The following is a 17060-nucleotide window of genomic DNA, read 5'->3' as shown; positions in this document are numbered from 1 at the left end:
ACGGCCCCTTGGTCCACCTCCCCTTTGAGATCCACCACGTCCCCTCAACGACCTAGTAGCCCCCCAATTCCCCGCGGGTCTTCCTTGCCTTGGTCCATTGGCGGGCCATCGGTCATCAGGATACAGAACCGGATCCAAATCTGGCCAATCAGGCCCCGGATCACCCTGTGGCTGTGCCACCAGCATCTTCTTAGGTCCATCTTTATTTTCCTTTTTCTTTTCGTTTAGTTTTTCTCTCGCCTCAGCCAATTTCAATTTCACTAACTGCCCTTGCGCCTCCTCCAACTCCTGTTTTTTCTTGCTCACCTCGTCTTTCTCCAGCTCAAGTCGATGTATAATGTGCCTCTCCCATTTTGCTGAATCTGCCACCGCAAAGTCTGGATTCTTTTGTAGATCTTTTGTTACTCGTTCTGGGAGACCCGCTAACACTGCAGATCGGAACCACGCCCTCGGTTCACCATTCTGCCCAGGATGCTCTCCTGTTTGGAGGATCCATTGTTCTTTTGCATGCTCCATAAACTCCCTAGGGGAGTGTTCTGGGCTCCAAACAATCCTGGGTGTAGTGCCAATGTTATGGGTCGGATACTTCTCACGCACTGCGTCAGAGAGAGCATTTCGCACCCTTGCATAGGGGACATCGTTTGGTTGACATGCAGTTCTTGCTATCTCTTCCACATCTGCTAGGCCTCCACCTCTCAAGGTCCTCCCTCCGATAGCTCTGAAATCTCCCAAGGCTAGCTCTTCTCCTTCTGTTAGATTTCCTAGTCTTCTCAACCAAGCTGCTCCTCCCTCTGTGATGGGAGGCAGCTGCTTCACCAGAGCCTCAAGATCTCTGATATTATAGGGGTGGTAAACTGGTTCACCCCGTGCACCCGTCAATAAAGGCATTGTCAGGGGTAATTCCTCCTCTGCGTCACGCTGCCCTTCTTCCGTTGGCAATACACCAGTCTTCTTCCGATTCTTTTCAAAGATGGACAGTCTTTTATCTCTTGGTTCCTCCAGGACCCTCCCTGAGCGAAGGGTTGTCATTCCTGTGGGAGCCTGAAAATTTGGGGCGAATCCTCCCCTCTCCAGGTTTGACACTTCTCTGGATTTCCATGTGTTGCTTTTTACTGAGGCCGCCAAGTCCTTTTCCAATGCATAAAGCGTTTGTGCTACACTACGTGGTGTTGCTACGCCTTCCTCCTCCAGTTTCTTCAAGAGGCGTTCCAGCTGTACCACGGCCTCCCGATTTTCAGTTCCTTTCCCAAAAACATGGCCTCGCCACCGTTCTTCCTCAGGATTGTCGACCGTTGACCTCTGATTGGTTTTATGGGTCGCCTTTGATGGCGCCCTCTGATATTGCAGTGAAGGTGAATCTTCCTCTGATGTCCAGACCTCCTGGGATGGATTTTCCTGGCTGGGCTGTAGCGATGTCACCTGACCGGTACTTGTAGATGCCACAGGTTGAGCTTCTTCTGTAGCTCTATCTGGGCTAAAAAGAGAGGGAGGGATCAAGATCAACCCCCGTGTAGTGATTCCTTGTGATGTCCCAGCAACTGGGTGGGGCTGACTTACCTCTGATGCAGCTGCTGCTGATTGAGGCTGCATCGCTTTCTGTGCAGGTGCCCCTGATTGAGACTGCACTGCTCCTGTGTCTGCCTCCACTATGGCCGGAGCAGATGTCGATGGTGTAGGATTCTCCTGTAAATTGACAATTCCACCTGTCACTATTCCTGTTTTTCCGTCCGGCCCCCACATGTTGCCACCCTCCAAAGTCACCACTGGGCAAATATAAGGAGGGGGTGGGGCACTCAGGAAGTCCTTCAGGCTGGGATATAACTTTCCCTCAGCCTCAGTTTCCTTTTTTAAGGCTGGCTTGATGTCGTTCACTTCCTCTTGCATCCAGTGAGAAACACCTTGGGAGACAATCATAAGCTTGCAATACTTACTTTGTTTTTCCATCATACGTTTCTTTTCAGCCTTTATTTTTCTCCCCTGAAAACGTCCTAGGGATTCCTCTTCAAGCTCCTTGATCCTCTTTTCACATTTCTCACCTTCCCGTTGAAAGATGGAATGCAGAGGGATTCTGTCCTCCAGTGTCTTCTGTTGATTTTCACATAATTCCTTCACTTCTTTATCTAAATCTTGACACTGACGAGCAATCTCTTTTGAAGAAGTCCCTTCAGTCATTTTAATTGCTTTCTTCAATTGCTGTAATTGCTCCTTCAGTGGCTTGTATCTCTTTCCCCCACCAGGGGTCGCCTTTTCCTCTTCGGCCATTTTGCTTTTTTTTTTTTTTTTTTGACCTCACTTACCTTACCAAAATGGCCGGTCTTAGGCTCCTCCCTTAGGGGTACGCTGCTTTCCCTTTCGGCAGTCAGAGTCTCACAAGCTAGTCAAGCTCAACTTCCGTTAGGCTCGAGCCTGAGAGAGAGAGACCGCCCACAGGCACACACACTCTCTAATCCTCCTTTACGAGAGAAACTTCACAAACGTCTACTGCAACAAATTTAAGCACGCAAAGCCAGCGAAAATTCACTCTCACATTCACTTCCCTCACAACTACAAAGTTTTTACATGAGAAAATAATTCAGACAATCTACCATGCAGCGTTTTCCCTCCTTATAACGAGAGACTTAACCAACCTTTAAAAAACTTTATATACACAACATCAAATAAAGCACAGATCTCTGCCTTTTCCAGGTAGAGACAGAAATACGACCCTACTAGAAAATCTCCCAGCAATCACACCTAGTTCTCAAATTTTATCAATATGTTTATCACCACACTCCTACTTTACGGGAGTGTTACACAAGAGATCATTACTCATGAAATTCCATTAAACCATACTCACATTAGGAAATCACAAACACACGACTACAAGGTTTAGTTTATTTAATATACTGAAATCTTTTAACCACACTTCTGAAATCCACTTACACCTAAGCAAACGAAACTCAAAAGCACAGAAATAGAGAAATAGGGAGATGAAACCAAGGCCACAGCTATACACACACACACCCCGCTCGTACTCGCGCGCGTGTGCCCGCTACCGCACAGCACGGCACAACACAGCCCCTCCTTTCTCCTAAGGAGAAATACACACACACTTCTCTGTCAGCGAGAGAAGAGAAAGGCGTTTTCGTTTTTTCACACTCTGGATCCCCACAGAAGAAATTCAACAACAAAAGACAGTTTATACAGTTTACACTTTTAAATTCACACACACGGGTAATTTATATTCTATATACACACGGGCCCGTATAAACATAAAGCCACCGCATGCTAGAACCACTTCTCTCGTTTATTTCTCTAGTGGTGTTCCTAAATTTTTGACTAATTTAAAAGCACCTATAGCCCAGGCCTCGCCTTGCTGGTCAATACACGCTGCGGGAACGCCCTCCCGAGAGCGCTCGAATTCCTAAGAAAACACCATATGCCAGAACAACTTCTCTTCTCTATTTCTCTGCTGGTGTTCCTAAATTTTTCGAATAATTTAAAAGCATCTTTCAGCCCAGAGCCGCGCTCTTGCTGACCAATTACCGTTTCAAGGACGCCGCCTTGAAAACGGTCAGATTACTAAATTCTAATTTAATTTATAACTGCTTCCCGTCAGGTAAAAAACAAGGACCTCCACCAGCCGTGTGAAATATCCCAGATCACACTTTTGGCTTTACTTAAAGTTCACAAGTCCCCGACGTTAAGGTTACAGCCGGGTCCGCGACCCTGTCGACCAACCTGTCGCAGTAAAGGAAGCGGTCTCCCGTCGACCGCTCCGGTTTGTTTGGGATGCCCGAAGTTCCCCGGCAACCAACCGAGCAAAAAACCTAACCCCGCGTCCGTGGTCAGGGGTCACCGCCACAGTGCTGAGCCGCTACGCCCTTAAGGGACCGCGTCCCCCGTCCTAAGAAAATTTACTTGTTTTAAAAGCCTCACTGTGGGCACTCTGCCCCCCCCAGTTTAATTATCTGAAGCCCAAAACCGCGTTTTTGCTACCCAATTAAACCAAAAACCCTACACTAACCAGGTGACTGCTGGCATCCAGCCACCCACATCGGTTTTCCACACCTTAAAACCGTATTGTTTTAACCTCATATAACCTCTTAACTCAAAATTCGCTCCCCCAATAAACAGCAATAAATTTTATCAGTCGAATGTTCCCCAAACTTTAAACACAAATTACCCCAAAAAAATCACTATGGACAAACACCAGAAACCCATACTGAGTGAATATTATTTTAATTAAATTTAGTTTTAACTTCCAATATAGCGCCTTTGGATAAAAATCAACAGGTGGCACTCACCTTTCTTATGTCGCCTGGCGTCACTCAGATAGGCTGCTGGCGTTCGCCCCCTTTGGTCACCCCCACGACGAGCTGCAAGCTCCCTTCTCTCCCAACCGGATTTTCGGCACCAAGTTGTTACGCCTGGTTCGGTTTGGGTAAAAAGGAAAAACAAGCCGAGTCCGTGGAAGGTGTCAAAAATAGTGATTTTATTACACACTTTGCGCAATCAGTGTGGGAAGACAATTTGCAATACAATCCTTCGTCGACTGGACCGTCCCGTCTCCTTATATTACCATTATGACATCACAGTTGGATCTTTACTGGAAATGATAACAATTGCCTTCCTCTTCAAAACCTTGTCCTAATATAGACATCAACTGCTACTCTTAAAGAAAAACAAGTGTGTATTACATTGTGCATTTTGTGAAAGTGTATCTATCAGAAAAACTGTCCTCAGACGACCCTCCTATTATTACTAAGTGTGTGTGTAAACGTGCGTGAGTTATACAAGTGCGTGCATGTAGTTACAGGCCGGAGTACGTGCAGAACTGAACGCAGACAGGCCCGAATCCAACAGGACTGGTGTGATTTCAATATAATGCAACAACTTTAATCATCTGTGTGCATTAAAATTTGCTCAGAGTAACATAGATGTGATTCAAAGATTATTCTGTCAACTGGTTCAACAATGGTAAATGATTAATAATTGATACTTCTGATTATAACTGTGATCATAAGAATACAAAATAAAATATCTCCTGGTCACAAGTGGTACAGGAAGAAGTCTGCATCCTTCAAGAAAAACATGATTTTCATGCAGGACAATGCTCCATCACACACGTCCAAGTACTCCACAGCGTGGCTGGCAAGAAAGGGTATAAAAGAAGAAAAACTAATGACATGGCCTCCTTGTTCACCTGATCTGAACCCCATTGAGAACCTGTGGTCCATCATCAAATGTGAGATTTACAAGGAGGGAAAACAGTACACCTCTCTGAACAGTGTCTGGGAGGCTGTGGTTGCTGCTGCACGCAATGTTGATGGTGAACAGATCAAAACACTGACAGAATCCATGGATGGCAGGCTTTTGAGTGTCCTTGCAAAGAAAGGTGGCTATATTGGTCGCTGATTTGTTTTTGTTTTGTTTTTGAATGTCAGAAATGTATATTTGTGAATGTGGAGATGTTATATTGGTTGCACTGGTAAAAATAAATAATTGAAATGGGTATATATTTGTTTTTTGTTAAGTTGCCTAATAATTATGCACAGTAATAGTCACCTGCACACACAGATATCCCCCTAAAATAGCTAAAACTAAAAACAAACTAAAAACTACTTCCAAAAACATTCAGCTTCGATATTAATGAGTTTTTTTGGTTCATTGAGAACATGGTTGTTGTTCAATAATAAAATTATTCCTCAAAAATACAACTTGCCTAATAATTCTGCACTCCCTGTATGTCAAATTACAACCTGGTCTATGGCATCAATTAGTGCACAAATATACAAAAACCATTAAGTTCCAGTTAAAATACATCAAATCAAATCAAATCACTTTTATTGTCACATCACATGTGCAGGCACACTGGCACAGCACATGCGAGTGAAATTCTTGTGTGCGAGCCCCACAAGCAACAGAGATATGCAAAACACAACAACACAAACGAGCAAAATACAAGAATGGCTAATCTGAAACTAATAAATATATGTACAATATATAATAGTGTATGCATTCCTGCATGTGTATACTAAATATTGTCCTACGTGTGTGTGTGTGTGTGTGTGTGTGTGTGTGTGTGTATACACATTTTTACAAATTAAATAGTAAAAAAAAATAATAAATAAAATATATAAAAATATACAGAGTTGAGACATGTGCAAAACAAGTGGCATTTATATACAGTGTGGAGTGCATAGTGTTGAAGTTCCAGTAGTGAAGCTGAGGTGTCTATGAAATGTTCAGCAGTCTTATGGCCTGGTGGAAGAAGCTGTCTCTCAGTCTGCTGGTACGGCACCGGATGCTGCAGAACCTCCTTCCTGATGGAAGTAGTCTGAACAGTTTATGGCTGGGGTGACTGGAGTCCTTGATGATCCTCCCCGCTTTCCTCAGGCAGCGCTTCCTGTAGATGTCTTGGAGGGAGGGAAGCTCACCTCCAATTATCCGTTCAGAGCACCGCACTACTCGCTGGAGAGCTTTGCAGTTGTAGGCGGTGCTGTTGCCATACCAGGTGGTGATGCATCCAGTGAGGATGCTCTCAATGGCACAGTGATAGAAGGTCCTGAGGATGCGGGGGCTCATGCCGAATCTTTTCAGTCTCCTGAGAAAGAAGAGGCGCTGCTGCGCCTTCTTCACTGTTTTGTTTGTGTGTACTGACCACGTAAGATCCTCAGCCAGATGTACTCCAAGGAACCGGAAGCTGCTCACTCTCTCCACAGCAGCGCCGTTGATGGTGATGAGGGTGTGTACTTCTCTGCACCTCCGGAAGTCCACTATCAACTCCTTCGTCTTTGCGACGTTGAGGGTGAGATGGTTGTCTTGACACCAGTGGGTCAGGGCGCTGACCTCCTCCCTGTAAGCCGTCTCATCACCGTTGGTGATAAGACCCACCACTGTAGTGTCGTCCGCAAACTTCACAATGATGTTGGAGTTGTTAGTGGCTGTGCAGTCGTAGGTGTAGAGTGAGTACAGGAGAGGGCTCAGTACACACCCCTGTGGAGCACCAGTGTTCAGTGTGATGGGGGATGAGGTGATGCTGCCCAGTCTGACCACTTGGCGTCTGTCAGACAGGAAGCTAAGGATCCAGCTGCAGAGGGAGCTGCTCAGTCCTAGATCCTGCAGTTTCCTGTCCAGCTTCGAGGGAACGATGGTATTGAATGCTGAGCTGTAATCTACAAACAGCATTCTCACATACGTGTCTCTCTTCTCCAGGTGTGACAAAATCGCTCAAGCTGCGGTCAACAGAAAGTTTTGCCTCATGCTCACCCTACCTTTCTGCTCATCAACATCAGGTGTTGTGAACAGGTGAGTGCAACCACATTTATCATCTACCACACCCATGAGACGCGCCCCACACCCGTGCATCAATACAGTGAGTCCATTTAAACCAACCCACTTAGTCAGAAGGAACAACTCATATGGCTCCTACATGTACATTTTTAAATTAATTAATGAAATAATTCATTCATTAGTGATGTCTTTATTTAATACAACCATAAAATTATTGATAGTTTATGTAAAATAAATTTAAGACATCAATTTTAAATGGTTAAATTATGATAATGAATACATGCAACTATAACTGATGACATAAAAATGTGGATTTCTTAAGCTAAAGCCAAAGTGCTGACTCATTTGACATGTTACTGTCAAATTTTTTCCCTAATTACAATAACATAATTACACTTTAGCCACAAGAGGGCAGCAGCATTAATATAAGTCACATGTATATAAAAGGTACAGTGATTATATTACAGTGATTTTGACAAAAACCAAACAGAAGTTGACGGCAGTGTGTTTTTCCATGACGGAATAATTACGCACACCCCACTTTGCAGTTATTTATTTGTAAAAAATGTTTGGAATCATGTATGATTTTCGTTCCACTTCTCACGTGTTCACCACTTTGTGTTGGTCTTTCATGTGGAATTCCAATAAAATTGATTCATGTTTGTGGCTGTAATGTGACAAAATGTGGGAAAGTTCAAGGGGCTGAATACTTTTGCAAGCCACTGTAAAGTTCATTATCAGTAACATCATAGCACCACCCAGCTGTATAGAAGCTCCATCATGCTAGCTAGTATGCAGTACGAGTTATTGTAACTGACTGTAAAAAGTCAGCACAAGGAAAATAAACTCCACCTAAACTTGGTTTATATCTGACCCAGACAGACTGCAGGTCATAACTTCTTACCTGAAGTTCAGTTCACCTGACACTCGAACCGACGGCCGCCTCGGGTCTCTGCTCCTCCTCCTCCCTCATCCACCTGCTGCCTCTGTGGAAGCTCCGCCATAGCCACCACCAAACAACTGACTTATTTTTACACATCGACCAGCATCCAGCCAATCCACCACCTTCCATTGTTTATACCGTTACAAAAAAATAAAAAAACATCATCGGCCCATAAAAATGAAAAATCACCATCAGTATGCCCGATGGCCAGTCCAGCTGTGGTCGTGCCATCAGTTGACCCTTCACATGCCAGCTGTGACACGCGTGCCCAGGGTTGCCGACCCCTGCTCTAAAGCATCTGATTTGGATTCCTGAGATCAAATATATTTTCCTTTGGCTTTGTTTTCTTCCCATTTGTGGCTTTAATGTAGTGTTACATCCTGTTTGTTTGCTTCCATCTGTATACATGTCCAGATTCACTGTTATGTTTCTATTTTTACATTGCTGTGTGATCACTGTTCCCTCTGCTGACTGATGTGACCTTTTGTATCTCACACTGATACTTGTCATATTTGTATCTGCGCCTAAAAGATAAAAAGTTTTCCATGCTAAAACACAGCTCCACCTCCTGCAGTTCTCCCTCTGAACCACTAGATGTCTCTGTTATCTAAATGAAGACGTGCAGCACAGCAACCACAGCAGCGTTCAGATCACACGTGTCCTGTTATTATGTATAAAAGCATGAAACAGGTGAGACAGGTGGGATCAATATTAATGTTGTGGAAATATATGAAAAAGCAACAGAAGAGTGAAAACATTTCGTGTTTCTAGAAAGATCTTTCAGCTCACAGCTGCTCACAGACTGTATTTACAAGTGACAAACTGCAACTCTACAGTACATCTACAGTATATATCAAATATATTCTGTATTCAAATCTATTGAGTGATGTTTGAAAGTCTTTCCAGGTGAGTTTGATCCAGGAGGGTCTGAAGCCAGAGTCAGACAGAGACTGTGCAGAGACTGTAGAAGGACAGAGCAGCAGCAGAGCAGTCCAGATACACTGATGATCCTCTGTCAGATCCAGAGGGACACACAGGGATGATGCTGGACTCTACATTGTGTCTGACAGTGGAGCTGTTCTCAGAGCAGTTCACTCTGCAGCACTGACAGTCATCTGCACTTCTTCTCATTCCTCTGTCAGTCACTGCTGGATGAAGCTCTCCTCTCCACCTCCCAGTAACATGGCCCAGTCAGAGCATCTCTACACACAAGCTGCTGCTGCTTCAACCTCTCTGGATCATCAGGACACAGCTCCTCCTCTCTCAGCACACACACCGTCCTGTTTACCATCATCACCTCCACCTGCAGAGAGAAGAAGGAAGAGCAGAGGAGATAAACGAGTGTTTCCAGAGACTCTTCATCAGCTATCAGTCAGTGATGCAGCACATCCAGTATAAAGAGCAGCAGGGACTTCAGTGCTGGGACTGTACTAGGACTCATTGTTGCTTCACTTTTTCTAATCTTTGGATTTTTATTGAAGTTGATGAAAATGTTTTTCCCTCCTAGTTTGAGTTTGGACTTTCATTCATTAGAAGAACCTTGGTGTGTCCACTCTGAGCTCTGTAGGAACCCCAACAACAAGCCCAACAATCCAGATGGACGGTTCCAGCTGTGAACTGGAGGAATTCCATCCAAACATCTGCTCTCACTAAATTCTTCCTCACCTACAGACTGTGTTCTTCACTGCTTTAAACTTGGAAATGAATGCAGTCATTGGTCTGCGTGCTGCTTTGTTCAGAGAGCTGATTGGCTGTTGACAGCGTTTGATCAGAGCGTTTCAGTTGTTCCTATGGTGACCATAAAGGTCAGAAACAGGAAGTGTTTGTGTCCAATCCTGAAGCCTGTCACCATTCTCCTCTTACAGCTTCACTGAGAAGCTGCAGCTTTACAGGAAACACTGGATCTTTGTTTCATACTGACTGTGTTTAGTACAATACTGCTGACAGCACCACCCACTCACTCAATCACTCTACTTACTCCAGAGTCTCCAGTCTGTAGTCTGGACTCTGCTGAAGATCAGACAGCAGCTTCACATCTGGATCCTTCAGGTTGTTGTCCCACAGGTCCTGCTCTCTCAGATGGGAGGGGTTGGACTTCAGTGCTGCTGCCAGATAATCACAGCTGATCTCTGACAAACCACAGCCCCTCAATCTGTATAAAGAATGAAAGATGTAAGTTTATTAGACAAAGTGTGAGCTTGAAATCATTCAGTGTTTCATCATCTGTTCAGAGCTGAAGAAGGTTCAGAATGTACAAGTTTAGAAAATGGAAACTCCAAACAGCTGAAGCCAACTGGAAGCAGCTTCAAACAGGAAACTGTGCAGAGTTTCAGACTATATGTCCTGATGCAGCCAGATGGATTTTGGAGATTTGAATCTCTGTTCTGTGACTAAGTCCTTGAATCATTTCTTCCAGTTGGTCCAACAAGACAGACTAAGTGTTGGACATGTGTTGTGGCTCCATTAGGGGAGCTTCTAAATGTGATGTGATGGCCCCTCTGGGTCTGTCAGGTCACAGGACTGAAGAGAGCTCAAACTGGGCACACAGTTGTTCCAGTCTGGACCAAAGACTCTATACTGGGACTGAGGGACTGTTTTGACTGCACCCACTGGGACTTTTTAAAGGTTCATGTTCTCACTTAGATCATCGATGTCTACTTACATTTCTTTCTGGGAAAAATGGGGATTACTTTGGAAACAGGAAGTGTTTTCCCCAATAAGCAGCCCTGGATTAGTAAATCACTCCAACATGTTCTCAGGCAGAAGAAGCTGTCTTGTTATGAGGGAGAGAAGAAAAAGATTGAGGCACAGAAACTTGTTGAAAGAGAGATAAAGCAGCTAAAATCTGGTGTAAAAGTAAAGCAGAGGATGAGCTGAATAAAGGACACTCAAGGCTGGCTTGGACAGGAATGAAGTCCATGGTGGGGATGCAGAACAAGGAGCAAAGATGAATGTGATGCTGAATCAGCAGAAGACTTGGACTCATTTGATTCCAGCTTTGATATCATTGATTTCAATGAAGAGCTTTGTGATTGTAGCAAAGGGCTGGTAGCTCTGAGAGTCCCACTGATGAGGTGTTTGTGTGGAAATCTCTTAGTGGGATCAAAGAGAGAAAAAGCCCTGGTCCTGATGCTGTGGGAGGGAAATGATTGAAGTGTTCTGTGAGGAACTGACTGTGAGATTTTCACAAATTTTCCAGTCCTCCTTGGAACAACAGGAAGTTCCCAGCATATGGAAACAAAGGTTAAGTGTCCTATGGCACTCAGTGATGATGGTGCTGTGGCCCCACCACCTCCACCTCTTTGTAAAGGAACTAACTGTAATCTGAAGCTTCAAATGGAACTAAGACTTCCTCCACTAGGTGGCAGTGTCTGATGAGAAAGTGTTAGTGGAGCTGGCCTGGAGTCAGAAACAGGAAGATGCAGGATTTGGGCTGAAATGGGGAAAAGTGGTTCGCACTAGTGCCTTAAAGCAAGAAGGTTGTAGGTTGAAGCTTGTTGACCTTTCTGTGGAGGTTGGATGTTCTCCCACAGTCCAATGAAATGCTGCTTAGGTTCATTGGTGCTTCTAAATTGGCTGTAGGTGTGGATGTGAGAGAGTGCTTCTCTGTCTCTCTCTGTTGGTTCTGTGATGGACTGCTCACCTGTGCAGGTGGACCACGCCTCTTGCCCTATGACAGCTAGGGCACAGGCTGCAGCCCTGTGAGCCTAAGCTGAATAAACAGTTAGCAAAAATGATCCATAGATGGCCTGAAATCCCCCAGTTAGCAGTTTGGTAGATAGCTATGACATGCTAATCCCATCCAGCAGCTGTATTCTACCTGTAAGCTGATCCCTGCTGAGCCAAAGCACTTTTTCATATACAAATTACAACCTTTAATAGAAACCTATTGGTCAGCATCTTATTAGCCTGCTGTTAGCTTCATTCCACAGAAAACTGAGAGAAACTAACAGAGTTGATAAAGAATAAAGAGAAATGTGCTGATTTAAAGCCTTTGAAGTGCTTCAGATGATCTCTGTCCACTTCTGTCCACTCATTCATTCATGTAAGCTTTCTAATGCAGCTTTGATCTTCACAGTCTGCTTCATGAAACTCATTCTAACCCTGAATGTCAGAGTGTTCCTCCTTCTCTTTCCCATCATTCATGCTGGCAGTGGAGGAGATTTGGATGTTGGACTGTGTTTTGGATGATGTGTGTATGTTTGTGTTGGACTGCTGTCTGTAAAGCAAACGCACATTTTTCTTTGGATTTCAGTGTCAGACAGACTTTAAGGTGGAATGAAGAGTTTGAGAGTTTCACAGTGAATTATCCAGTGGAGGATTTTTCTTCTTCTTTGAAGGTTTGAAATGTGAACATTGTTCTGCTGCAGTCATTGGACTAAACCAGAGAAGAAGAAAACAGACTTTACCATGAAGATCCTCAGTGTGGATCAGTATAATATCAGCCTGATGTCTGCAGTTTAGTGTCAGCACAACTTTCACATCATATTCATCTCAGCACAACTAAAACATGCTGACTGACCTCAGAGTTTCAAGTCCACATCCTGGACTCTCCAGGAAACCACACAGATGCTTCACTCCTGAATCCTGCAAGTTGTTGTTCCAGCTCAGGTCCAGCTCTCTCAGATGGGAGGGGTTGGACTTCAGTGCTGCTGCCAGATAATCACAGCTGATCTCTTACAAACCACAGCTCCTCAATCTGTATAAAGAATGAAGGATGTAAGTTTATTAGACAAAGTGTGAGCTTGAAATCATTCAGTGTTTCATCATCTGTTCAGAGCTGAAGAAGGTTCAGAATGTACAAGTTTAGAAAATGGAAATTCCAAACAGCTGAAGCCAACAGGAAGCAGCTTCAAACAAACACAACAAGAGAAAAAACTCTGAATGTTTCACATTAAAGTCGTACATTTATCATAAAAACAGGACAAAGACTTGAAAAAGTCGTGTTTTTCCTTCCAGGAACCACAAGGCTTCACTTTTAAAGGTGAAGTGTGAAAGAAATGGACATATTTGAAGTCCAACACCTTTTTCCAGTCACATTATTAAAGCAGACAAACTACAAGCTCATTTTCATTCCAACAAGTCATCTTCTGACCTGGACTAACAACACTGGTCTCTATGTGCAGCTGGCTGTGAGACCAGTGCTCAGGGAGCGTCTACAAAGTGCAACACTAAAAGAACATCACACACTCATTTGCTTCCAGCACTTTCACACAAACATCTACTGTGATTATTGTCACCAAACTCTGTGGATCCTTTATTGCAAATTCAAATGGGATCAAATGGTCAGACAAAAGAGGGTTATGAGGAAATATGATGAAATGTTGTGTATTAGCAGCAAGTTATTGAATCATTTTCCTCAGAAACCAAACAAAATGATTGACAAACATGTATTTACAAACTCAGTGTTGGACTTGGATCAGCAGGATAAGCTGATGTTTAAAGGCATTTGAGTCTCTCTGTATGAGAGTCCAGTCATTAATCAATATTTATGGATGATGTTCTTTCAGTGTTGCACTTTGTAGACGCTCCCTGAGCCTCACAGCCAGCTGCACATGGACCAGCTGACATTACCCAGCATTAGAGGCGGGTGTAAAAAAATGGATTTTCCTATTTAAATGGTTTTAATTTGAATAAAGCGATGTTGATTCATTCAATCCTGAATCGATTTTTAATATAAATGTATTTTGCCAGAATCTCAGGTTAAAGCTCCCAAAAGTATTTCAACAACAAGCAAACAGATAAAACAGTAAATGAGAGCAGCTAAACACACAAAGATGGAAACACAGAGCGTGGATCGTTCACTCGACGGCACGTACACGGACACGCCGTCGGGGCTGAAAGTGGACAGCTCACAGATCCTGAAGCTGCAGGTTTCATCTGTCTCCAACCAAAACTGAGTGAACCAGCAGCAGAAGAAGATCCAAAGTACGCTTTACGTTTGATGAACATCGTCATGAATTCTCTCTGACTTTGACGTTTACTTCCTGCACAGCTCTCTCTCTCTCAGTGTACTTCAAGAACAGTTTACCTACAAAAATCTGTTTCCTGCATTATTCACTGCTTATTACGCACCAGTCTGCTGTTGTGTTCACTGCTGTCGGCCTCCCAAAACAAAGCCTCATTTCTGCTGTTCAATACTGAAGAAATGTAAACCTTTTAAAATGATGACAGATTACAAACTCTCAGCTGTGTCTGTAATCAAACCTCTGTAACTTTGCTTCACTTCAGCAGCATCAGCTCATGTTCACATGTTTATTCATGGTTTGCTTCAGTTTTTGATGGACTGCAGAATATTTTGAAGGTTGTCTGCTATAAAAAGTCAGAACAGGAAAATCTGCTTCACGTGTTTCTGTTTGATCCTCAGTGACTTTGACACAAAGGCCTCTGCTGTGATGATCACACCTCTGATCAAGTCTCACAGTGTCAGCTTTGTTTTTATACATATGGATATGTGCTGATAAATGATCAGAATTATAATATTTCCCACTGTCTGCTGTGTGCCGTGACCTTTGACCTGCTAAAGACAGTCAGCTGTGGATTATTCATTGTTGTGTCTGATACTTAGAACTGTGAGGAAGAACACTACACAGTTAATCAGGGTCCCCTCTCTCTGAATCAGGAAATGTGGGCAGGCCGCGTGTGGGCTGCGGGCCATACGTTGAGTCTCACTGTTTGAAATGTGAACATTGTTCTGCTGCAGTCAATGGACAAAACCAGAGAAGAAGAAAACAGACTTTACCATGAAGATCCTCAGTGTGGATCAGTATAATATCAGCCTGATGTCTGCAGTTTAGTGTCAGCACAACTTTCACATCATATTCATCTTAGCACAACTAAAACATGCTGACTGACCTCAGAGTTTCAAGTCCACATCCTGGACTCTCCAGGAAACCACACAGATGCTTCACTCCTGAATCCTGCAGGTTGTTGTTCCAGCTCAGGTCCAGCTGTCTCAGATGGGAGGGGTTGGACTTCAGTGCTGCTGCCAGATAATCACAGCTGATCTCTGACAAACCACAGCTCCTCAATCTGTATAAAGAATGAAAGACTTAAGTTTATTAGACAAAGTGTGAGCTTGAAATCATTCAGTGTTTCATCATCTGTTCAGAGCTGAAGAAGGTTCAGAATGTAGAAGTTTAGAAAATGGAAACTCCAAACAGCTGAAGCCAACAGGAAGCAGCTTCAAACAAACACAACAAGAGAAAAAACTCTGAATGTTTCACATTAAAGTCGTACATTTTTCATAAAAACAGGACAAAGACTTGAAAAAGTCGTGTTTTTCCTTCCAGGAACCACAAGGCTTCACTTTTAAAGGTGAAGTGTGAAAGAAATGGACATATTTGAAGTCCAACACCTTTTTCCAGTCACATTATTAAAGCAGACAAACTACAAGCTCATTTTCATTCCAACAAGTCATCTTCTGACCTGGACTAACAACACTGGTCTCTATGTGCAGCTGGCTGTGAGACCAGTGCTCAGGGAGCGTCTACAAAGTGCAACACTGAAAGAACATCACACACTCATTTGCTTCCATCATCCAACCTGAAGAGGAAACAGAGACGCCTCCCCTTCAAAGTAAAAGCTGCTCCTTTTGGACACAGTATCAAAGAAAGTCTACAGTATAACATAGAAAAGACAGAACAAAGTTTTGGTTGTTTTTCAAATTGTGCAGAAATGAAACTACACTAAGCTCAATTATGTGACAGACATTTCATCCCATGTCAGTTTAGCCTCATTCTGGGCCGGATTATCCAGCACACACTCTGACCACAGGCCCAGGGGCCACGCACAGCTGGGCTCCATCCAAGAGACAGGAAACAAACCAACACAATAATAAAAAGCACCATGTGATCTTCTTACATCTTCAAGACAAACATAGTAAAAACATGAGCATATTTGTTTCCTGATAAAATGATGTGACAGGTAGAACAGAGTAAAGTGGTGGTGTTACAGCCTTTCTCCCCTCTGCTGCCGAGGCTGTTAGTCTCTCCCAAACTCAGCTACAGGACTTCCAAATGAATGAAAGCAGCAGAAGTGGCTTTACAAATGAAAGAGGAAGAGGAGAAGAAGAGGAGAGGGAGGCCACCCTGACCATCACTCCAGCTGAAAACATCACACTTCCATTAAAGTTGGTGAGAAAATGTTGAGCAGGATGAGCTGCTGGCTAATCTGGAGGCTGTAGCAGCAGCTCACAGTCACACTGGATTTCCACTCATGAAAAAGCTCTGGCTGCTTCATTTCTCATCTCATATCAGAGACTTTAAAGCTTCACTGAAGTTGTACTGTGATGCTTCCATATCCCAGTGAGGCCTCCATAATGATTTCAGCTGTTCTGTACACACACTGTGTGCCCTGTATGGCTCAAAGTCTCTGCAGCCTGTTTTTATCTGCTATCATCAGATCTTCATCATCCTCATTCACATCCCTCACACACTCTGCAGCCTCATCAGCACTGACTTCATCTTCACTGACTGATGGAGCACAACATGAACCTGTGGAGGCTGAAACACTGTCCTGTCAAACATCTCCCCGTCACCACTCCACTTCTGTCAGCCTTTAAATGAACCCTGCTCAAGTCTGTCACTTCTGTTTGGAGCCAAAAGAGCTTAAAGATTATGCCACTACATTCTTGTCTAGAAAATATTAAAGTGTATTTGGTGACACACAAAAAAGGGTAAAGTTTAAGTATAGTTTGGGTCCACACATGTCCAAACCCTGGTGTGTAGGCCTACTTAGTATTGAGAAAAGCCCACTGAAAGAACGCCCACCAGACCAAAGCAATGGTTTTGATTTGATAAGCATTAACCCCGCCCCCTGACTTTGATGGGTGAAGCTGATA

The 17060-nt window shown here is 43.7% G+C and overlaps 1 protein-coding gene and 1 long non-coding RNA gene across 2 annotated transcripts in view; one reads left to right on the top strand and one right to left on the bottom strand.

Annotated features, from left to right (window-relative positions):
• LOC145425215 (uncharacterized) overlaps positions 1-9319 on the top strand; it is a 58957-nt gene extending 49638 nt beyond the window's left edge. Inside the window, exon 2 of the long non-coding RNA XR_013905883.1 lies at positions 7723-9319. This is a non-coding gene — a long non-coding RNA (uncharacterized LOC145425215). The remainder of the gene's footprint in view (positions 1-7722) is intronic.
• LOC145425144 (NACHT, LRR and PYD domains-containing protein 12-like) overlaps positions 1-17060 on the bottom strand; it is a 596587-nt gene that overhangs the window by 92461 nt on the left and 487066 nt on the right. The window contains exon 14 of the mRNA XM_080298036.1: positions 15074-15250. Coding sequence (XP_080154162.1) covers positions 15074-15250 — 177 coding nt within the window. The remainder of the gene's footprint in view (positions 1-15073; positions 15251-17060) is intronic.

Source organism: Astatotilapia calliptera, chromosome 3 (genome assembly GCF_964374335.1).
Source record: "Astatotilapia calliptera chromosome 3, fAstCal68.1, whole genome shotgun sequence".
Classification (NCBI taxonomy): Eukaryota; Metazoa; Chordata; class Actinopteri; order Cichliformes; family Cichlidae; genus Astatotilapia; species Astatotilapia calliptera.
Note: the sequence above shows the minus strand (reverse complement) of the source record. Positions and strands in the feature narration are given on the sequence as shown.